At 35.7% G+C, this 9384-nt stretch overlaps 1 protein-coding gene across 1 annotated transcript in view; it reads left to right on the top strand.

Moving 5' to 3' along the window:
* LOC107842028 (phosphatidylinositol 4-phosphate 5-kinase 6-like) overlaps window positions 1-8932 on the top strand; it is a 16625-nt gene extending 7693 nt beyond the window's left edge. Inside the window, exons 2-3 of the mRNA XM_016685834.2 lie at window positions 1102-1224; window positions 8813-8932. Coding sequence (XP_016541320.1) covers window positions 1102-1224; window positions 8813-8825 — 136 coding nt within the window. The 3' untranslated portion in view covers window positions 8826-8932. The remainder of the gene's footprint in view (window positions 1-1101; window positions 1225-8812) is intronic.
* The last annotated feature ends 452 nt before the right edge of the window (window positions 8933-9384 follow it).

Below are 9384 nucleotides of genomic sequence, written 5' to 3'. Positions count from 1 at the left end.
GCAACATTTTAAAAGTGTGGCTCTTTAATTTAATAGTGGCATGTATTTGAAACATGCTTACTTTACAAGTGTTATCATAGGATTTATAAAAGGCTACGATTTTGAAGTGTGGATAGTAATATAAAAAAGGCCACATATTTTAAGTGCTATTATAGAGGTGCTATAAAAGGCTACGCTTGTGAAGCGTGCCTAATAGCAAAACAAAGGCAACACTTGTAAGCGTGCCCAATATTAAATAAAAGTGTTTCCAATGACAAGATGCAAACAATGGCCTTTATACATTAATAGATATGCTTTTTAAGTGTAGCTGATATAGAAACACTTGAAAAGTGTGGCCTTTGATTAAAGTTTACACCTTTTTAGGCCACCCTCAAAAAGTGTTGCCTAAAGCCTAAAAGCATAGCTTTTGTTTAAAGGCCACAATTTTTTCTATTTTAGGCCACACTTTACAAGAGTGGAAATAGGACTAAAATGTTGTAGCCTTGGTATCAATTTGAGAACTGTTGCCGCTACTGATTCGACGCTTGTGTAGGGTCATTTTAGAGATTAGGTGAGCTCTCAGAGTTGGAGGTATCCTTTTTATTCTATTTTTGTATTTGTTGTCTTTCATCTTCAAGACAAATTGTATTTGACTATTTAGTACTTATAGTTCATTTGCAGTAGCTCTTGTACAAACATTATTTTGTCTTTGGAGGGTTGTTGATCATTTATCTATATATCTATTAGACAATCATGACTATTTTATCACTACTTATGTTTTTAATTGTTAATTTCCATGTTTTAAGCTATTTTCTACTGAGTTAGCCCATTACATCTAGATCCAGCCTATTGTTTTGCTTACTTATTAGCGTGATAAATTAGGTGCCATCATGACTTCTAAATCGGGTCATGAAAAATTGATATGAGAGCCTAAGTTTCACTGATATTAATGGTATAGTAGCTAGTATCTAGTATAGTCCCGCGAATCGAAATAGTGATACCCATTTCTTATTTTTGTAAGGATATAGGACATTCTGAGTATTTATTCACTCTGTTGACTTATTTCATGCTAAAAGTTTGAGGTTGTTTATAAATCATTCCTTTGGTTTCACTCTTTCGCAGATGGCTAGGATGGATGCTACCACTACACGAAACAAGGGCCCTAAGATCAAGCCTAGGTTTTTTGTCACTATTCATGGATGACCAAAAGGTCATAGACAACCTAAAGATATGTCACTGCCTAAGGTACATGATAAAGGTCCTTCTCTCGACCCTATTCTCGCTCCTGAGCCAGAGTTTGTTCTGCGTAGCCAGCATTAGGCCAGGGAACAATCTAGGCTCTACTGGAATTTATTTTTTCTTCATTGCTTAAGGATATTTTTATTTAACTTTTGGGATTGGTTGGTGGTGCACAATCTAATGATGTAGAGTCTATAAATCAGAGAGGTACTAATGTGGGGGCATAGCCTGTAACTACATCCCCCTTAGTTGAGGTACCTCATGGGTGAGTAGTTTCTTAGTCAATAGTTTCCCATCCCTCTATGTCTATGGAGAATTTAAATATGTTATGTAGATTCTTGAGATTAGAATCACCTAGGTTTTTTGGTGCACTGATCAAAGATGTATATGAGGTCTTGATTTTTTGTGATGATAGCCTTTATAATTTAGGCCTCGTTTACACTCATGGTGTGGATTACTGTACTTTTCAATTTGACTTGGTAGGTTGACATAGGTGGAGAGGTCATTTTGATCTAGGCCAATTAGATCTCCCCCTTTGACATGGACTAAGTTCTTTGAGATCCTCAAGAAGTATGTGCCCCAAAGTCTTAGGGATTATTTGAGGGATCAATTATCAAGGTTGGAGAAGGTATCCATGATTTTTGAGTAGTATAAGGCTCGATTTCATGAGTTGGATGGGTATGCTAATTCTATTATGACTACAGAGTTTGAGAGGCTTCATTTCTTTGTTTGAGGATTGAGACTTTCTCTTTGCATGTACACACAGAGTTGGCTGTTGTGACAAAGCCTTTTTCTGAGATTTCTAATCATGATTAACATATAAAAGAGATGCATTGTCAGACCCAATGGGTAGCAATAAGATATCATGATACTAAGGTAGCTTCAATGAGAATCACAATAGCTCATAATTCAAAGAAAGTAGATCTCAAGGTAGGTACCCTCTGCATTATCTATATTAACATTAGTCTGTCTTATAGACACATTCATGCCACACATTAGATTACTAATAGAGGCCAGACTAACTTTAATTGTCATCCCGGTCAGGGTCATGGTCATTCTTCTAGATGCTTGTCTTTTAGTTATTCTAGTTATGGTGGTTTTTCTAGGTAAGATGGATCATCTAATTTTGTCTCAGTGCTTGGGGAATGTTATGGTGAGATTTTAGTCATTAATTGAGAGGGTGTCCTAGTCTTGGAGCGATTGTTTCATCAGCTCAGAGTGTTCTACCTATCAAGGTAGTTTATTCCCCACCTAAAGGTGGTATACATGGTCATAGGGGTAGTCCAAGGGTGCTCATGGAGGTTCTAAAAAATATAGGATAATAGGTAGTTTAGGATCTCAACAAAGTTCCAAGTATGGTCAGTTGTATGTCGTACCTACAAGAACCAAGGTTGAGTCTTCAGATGCTATTATTATAAGTACGATCTTGGTGTGACATCAATTGACTTTTGCTTTAGTTTATCTAGGATCTATTTATTCTTATGTGTCTACTTATTGGTTAGAGGTATCTTGGTTTTCATTATCCATGCCATTACATGTATCTATTTCCATAGGTAATTATTTAGTAATGGATCAGGTTTATAAATCATGTATTGTGACTGTATAAGAGTTTGATACTCAGACTGATCTTCTTATGTCAGATATGGTGGATTTTGATCTGATTCTAGTCATGGACTAGTTAACCCATTATCTTATGATCTTGGATTTTTTTAAAAGACTACTACCTTAGCCATGCCTAGTGTACCCCCAATCATGTGGCAGGGAGTTGTTAGCCACAAAACAATAGGTATTATTTCTTATATTATATTAGAGCCTTATTTTGAGGGGATACGAGGCTTATATCATGTATATTAGTGAGGTTAGTGTAGTGAGTCCATAGTTTTACTTTGTTCCTATAGTTTGTGAGTTTCCTGATGTTTTCCCTACCTATATACCTGGCCTTTCTCCTAAGCATAGTATTGATTTTGTTATTAATCTTGAGCTATGCAACTTACCTATTTCTATGACACCTCCTACCTATCTTAAGGAGTTAAATTCTCAGCTTCCAGATCTTTTAGGTAAGGGTTTTATAAGATAGAGTATGTCTCCTTGTAGAGATCCTATGTTGTTTGTAAAGTAGAAAGATGGCTCCATGAATATGTGTATTGATTACAGATGACTTAATAAGGTAATGATGAAGAACTATTATCCTATATCTTGTATTGATGATTTGGTTTAACTAGCTTCAGGGTGCGGCGGTACACTCTAAAATTGATTTGAGGCTTATTTACCATAAGTTAAGGATTTGAGATGAGGATATCTCGAAGAAAGCCTTTAGGACCTATTATGGCCATCATAAGTTCCTAGTGATGTCTTTTGGGTTAACTAACGCCCTAGCTGATTATGGATTTGATGCATCATGTGTCTAGGCCTTATTTGGATTCCTTTGTAATTGTGTTACTCGATAACATCCTTGTATATTTATGGAGTAGAGAGAAGTGTATGCAGAATTATGGATTATACTCCAGTTATTGAGCGATCATATGCTTTTCGCCAAGTTCTCTAAGTGTGAGTTTTGGCTTGAGTCAATGACATTCCTTAGACTTGTGGTGTCTAAATATGGGATTATGATAAACCCAACAAAGATTTAGAAAATTCATGATTGGCCAGTTTTACATCTCTGACTAAGGTTTGTAGCTTCATTGGTTTGGCCAGTTATTATAGATAATCCATTGAGAGTTTTGTTATTATTACAATGCCTATGATGAGATTGGCTCAGAAGATGGTTCCTTTGTGATGGTCTGAGGAGCGTTAGCTAAAATTTTTAAAGCTTAAGATATTTCTCACTTCAGCCTCTATTTTATCTCCTTCTGTTGAGGGTAACAGATTTATCGTGTATTGTGATTCTTTTGGTGTTGGTTTGGATTATATGTTAATACAATAGAGTCAGGTTATTGCTTATGTTTAGATAGTTAATTATGCATGAACGTAACTACCTCACTCATGACTTAGAGTTGGTGGCGGTAGTTTTCACGCTTAAGATTTAGAGACATTATCTTTATTTTTTGTGTTGCTAGATCTGCACAGATCATCGTAGTCTTCAAGATCTTATGATCTAGAGAGAGATTAATTCTATGGAACTAAGATGGATAAAGTTTCTTAAGGATTATGATATCTCTATCATGTATCATATGGGCAAGGTAAATATGGTAGCAAATGCCTTTATGTTGGAAGGTAGTGAGTATGGGTAGTTTGGCTTATTATTTAGTTTTTTTGAGTCAATTGGTATGGGACATTCAATCATTATCCAACTCAATGGTGTGACTTGATATTTTAGACCCTAGGAGGATTCTACCTAGTATTGATGCAAGGTCTTCACTATTTGAGAAGATCCAAAGTCATCAATTTGAGGATAAGAGACTTTGCATTATCTGTGACTAGGTGTTGAGTGGTGAGTCCAAGAGGTCCACCATAGATTCTGAAGGTGTCTTTAGATTTTGATAGCTGCATTTGTGTTTTGAGGGTTGATGAGTTGATTTAGTAGATTTTGCATAAGGCTCACAACTCTAGATATTGTATTTACTAGGGTACAACTAACTTGTACAGAAATTTAAGGCAACACTATTAGTGGATTGGTATGAAGAGAGATATAGTAGACTTTGTAGCTTGTTTCCTATGTTGTTAGTAGGTGAAGGCCAAGCATCAAAAACCTGGTGGCTTTATTATGAGATTGCTTATTCTCAAGTGGAAATGGGAGGGGATTACCATTGAATTTGTTAGTGGGTTTCCTCGTACTTTCTATGGTTTAGATGGTATTGAGGTCATTGTGGACTGACTCACTAATTTGGCATACTTCACTTCTATTCAGAAGTTCTTTAGTGATAAGAGGTTAGCCTGTATCTATATTAGTAAGATAGTCTGTTTGAATAGTCTACCCATACATAATTTTAGACTAGGGTTCAGTGCTTACTTTTAGATTTTGGAGAGCTTTTAAGGAGGAGTTGGGACTCAGGTAGACCTTAGAGTAGTCTTTAATCCTCAAACTAATGGGATGTCAAAGCAAACTATTTCGGGTGTTGAGGATATACTCTCCTAGCTTTTGTTATAGATTTTAGAGATCGGTGGAAGTAACCCTTAGCTGTGGCAGAGTTTGCATATAATAATAGCTAGCATTCGATTGTTGAGATAGAATCTTTTGAGACTTTGTATAGTAGGCAATGTTGTCCCCACATTGGTTGATTTAAGACTTTTGAGACTAGGCCCAATAGTACTGACTTGGTTCAGGATTCGCTGCATAGAGTTAGGGTAATTTAGCATAGGTTGAGGGTAGCTCAAAGTAGACAGAATGCTTATACAAATTATAGACTTTGTACCTTGAGATTTGGAATTGGTTACTGGGTATTCCTCTATGTATCACCCATGAATGGTGTAATGTGGTTTGGGAGGAAAGGCAAGCTCAACCCCAGGTATATTGGACCCTTTGAGATTCCTTGCATAGTTGGTGAGGAGGCTTATGAGTTAGCCTTACCCATAAATATTATTGTTGTCTATTTGGTTTTCTGTGATTCTATGTTGCGGTTATACATTACTGTTCTTTATCATGTGCTTATATGGGACTCGGTCCAGTTAGATGAGCGGCTGACCTTTGTGTAGGAGCTTGTTCTCATAGTAGCCCGTGATGTCAGATGGTTTTGCACTAGAGATATTCCAGTAGTTAAGGTTCAGTAGAGGCACCACCTAGTAATGGAGGCTACTTAGGTGATCAAGGTTGAGATACAAACCCAGTATCCTCTCCTATTCAAGGCCACAGGTACATACTAACCTTTACTTTCATGACTGGAAGTTTTTTTAGAAGTGTATATTCTATTGACTCTCTAGGATTTTTTGCGTATTTCTGCTCATTTTTAATATTTAGAGCTTTCCTAAAGTGTCCCCAATTCACTGAATTATTGGCACTGACACTTCAGTTACCAAGCAGTTCTTTTGGCTCTTAGAGCCAATTTCGTGTTTTGAACTTTTGCTGGCTTAAATTAGGTACCAAGAAAAAACTTCTATCAAACGACCTCGGATACCAATTTTGACCATTCCAACAACTTTGGAACATGAATTTCAGGATAGTTATACCCTTGGTTTGGGTCACGAGACTGTCAAACTCATTTTGGGTTATTGGTTTGAAGTTAAGGGATATGGTAAGTTGGTGTGGGACCCATTTTTTATTGAAACAACATCGAATAGAAAATTTGAGTGCGGCAGTATGTTTGTAACATAGAATTTGGTAGGTTAGCATTGTTCATTTCTGTATACGTGATTTTCGATGAATCTTAGGGGTTGGTGGAGACTTGGAAAAATTCCAAGTATCAGCTGGTGTCTGGTACATCGCGTACACGACTAGCCAGTTGTTTAAGCAACCTGGCTTGGCGCACTGGTATAACATAAGGAAAGCATATGTCGTGTAAGTGAATACCCCTTAAGCATTACCAACATCTCTTATGTTATATATGTTAATGCTCCCAGTTCCTCGAACGATACAATGGTTGAATAAGTAACCCGGTGTTTGCTTTAGCGACACGGTTTGCTGAAGTGACACTCGTGCGCCTAGTAATGGTATAATTCACCCACTTATTATGATTTTCAGTATTTTTCTTCAATTCTCGAGAGCTTTGAACCCTAAAATATGAGAATTCTTAGTAGAACTGATTATGGGTGGTTTTGAGCTTAGGTAACAAAAAATTATGTGTTTCTCTTTTGAATTTGTTGTAAGTTTCCATTAATTTCAAGGTTAATTCCCTTATCTTTTTCTAAAATCCCTTATCATTGTGGCTTGATTATTGCATCATTATAGCACAAAATTCACCCATTTAAGGGGATAAATGTTCTTTGAGCATAGAGGGACGTCCTGTTGGTTTTGAAAGTGTAATTTCATAAATGGGCCCCACATGAGATTTTTACGTAATTTTAGACCCGAAGCATAATAGTGAAATATGGGTATCACTATCCTAATTTTGATGAGTATATTTTGATTTTTATAGCGTGTCATTTTTTGGAAGCTTCTTGGAAAAGAAAATTGGTGGTTTAGTGGATTCTTCAGGCTTTTCTTCTGTATATAGGTAGGCTAGGTTTACCGTCTTCATAGATTGAGCTATCTCAAAGTATTATTATGATATTATGCTTGATATAGGGTGAGATTTAGGTGTTGGAAGTATGCATGAGAATATTTGGATTAGTTGAACCATTTAGGCTATCTTGAAATCATAAATTAGGATTAATTACCTTAGTTAATCATGTTTTAGGTAAAGTTGACTTCATGGTTCATGTTTTGGATGAGAATGTCTTAGTTGCTCAACCTAGGAGAAATTACCTTAGTCACTCACATTCAGGGTGGAATTTGACTTAGTTTCTCAAGTTAGGTGAAATTGCCTTAGTTGTAATTACTTTAGGTGACATTGAGTTAATTGCTCACGATTCAGAGGAATTTCTATCCTAGGGCTAATTATGGCTTATTCAACATCTAGATTACAAGTGAGCCCCTTTGGTCCAACTTAGGCCAAGACTTGTGTTAGTTTTGTAAACTTATTTATGCATTATATATCCTTATTAATGTTTGGTTTGGGACATGAGGAGATCGAATATTTTTAATGAGTTTGTTAGTTTGGTATTGAAAGTCTACTATTCATTGATATTATTAATGTTATAGCTTATAGATATGATTAATTAAATGATCTATAGATAGGATTAATGATATAGCCTATAGATATGATTAATGATATGGCATATAGATATGAATAATGATATGACCTACAGATATTGTGAATGATATGACCTATAGATATGACTAATGATATGTCTTGTAGATATCATTAATGTTATGTCTTATAGATATGATTTTGATATGATTTATTGACATAACCCATAGGCATGGTTATCGACATGATTTAATAGATATGGGATTGGTATGGCTTATGGACATGGTTAATGGTATTACCTGTGGACATGATGCTTGACCTGGTGTACAGATACAAGTAACGAGATGACTTCTTGGTATGGTTTATTATGGTAGTTTATTGATATGAATTATTGGTATGGTTTATGAGTTTTGACTCAAGTCCATCAACTGATGATAATGATAATAATATTGATAGTGTGAGTTCAGGTTCAAATTTGGTAAATGATGATAATAATGATAATGCTATTGAGTTTCGATTCAAGTCCGGCATTGGGAGTTATTATGATAAGATATGATTTGGATGGGTTCATGGTTGTGGCATTATAATTGGTAACTTATGGTTGTTCGATTACTCAGTTCCCTTGATTGTACCATCCAAGCTTATGTGGGCCGATGTTGAGTTATTTACTTCTCTGCACTTAATGGCTTATGGGGGTCAATCTTGTAGTTATAACTGTATGATCTTTATGATACCATTTTTTATGTATTTAATTATTTATGTATATGGTATTGGGGCTTATTTCTAGGTTTTCCCCTTTTACTTTGGCCTTGCTTACTTTATCTTGTATCTTATCATATTTATATCATGATTTAGCTCAGTCGACCGATGATGCTTACTGATTACCCATGGTTTTGGTACTCATATTACACTTCTTTACCTTTTTGGTGCAGATTTGAGTACTAGTTGCTGCCGCCGATTTGACGCTCGTGCATGGTTGATTTCGGAGTTTGGGTGAGCTCTGGGAGGTTGAGTTACCCTTGTTCTTTCTGTTTATCTATGTGCAGTTTTTCATCTCTAAGACAAATTGTATTTGACTATTTTGCAATTATAGTTCATTTGTAGTAGCTCTTGTACTGATATTCGTAAGTCTTGAGAGGGTTGTTGATCATTTATCTATCAATCTATTAGACTATCATGATGTTTCATCGCTCTTAAGTCTTTAATTGTTAATTTCTGGCTATTAGGCCATTTTCCAGCAAGTTAGCCCAATGCATCTAGCTTTGGTCTATGATTCGGCTTTTCTACAAGCAGGATAAAGTAGGTGCCATCATGACTCATAAATCAAGTTGTGAGAACATGTTTTCTCTCTATATCTAAATCAAATGTGTCACAATCTGATGATTCATCAACACCGTAATTTAAATGTCTTTTATCCTCGAGTAAATCAAGGCATACACAAGAAAATAAACAATGCCTACAAGTGGTACAACTAGGGATCTTAGTCACATGTTTATTTTTTTGA

This window comes from Capsicum annuum, unplaced genomic scaffold, assembly GCF_002878395.1.
Source record: "Capsicum annuum cultivar UCD-10X-F1 unplaced genomic scaffold, UCD10Xv1.1 ctg82326, whole genome shotgun sequence".
NCBI lineage: Eukaryota > Viridiplantae > Streptophyta > Magnoliopsida > Solanales > Solanaceae > Capsicum > Capsicum annuum.
The sequence above is the reverse complement of the archived record's forward strand: the minus strand, read 5'-3'. Positions and strand labels throughout refer to the sequence as shown.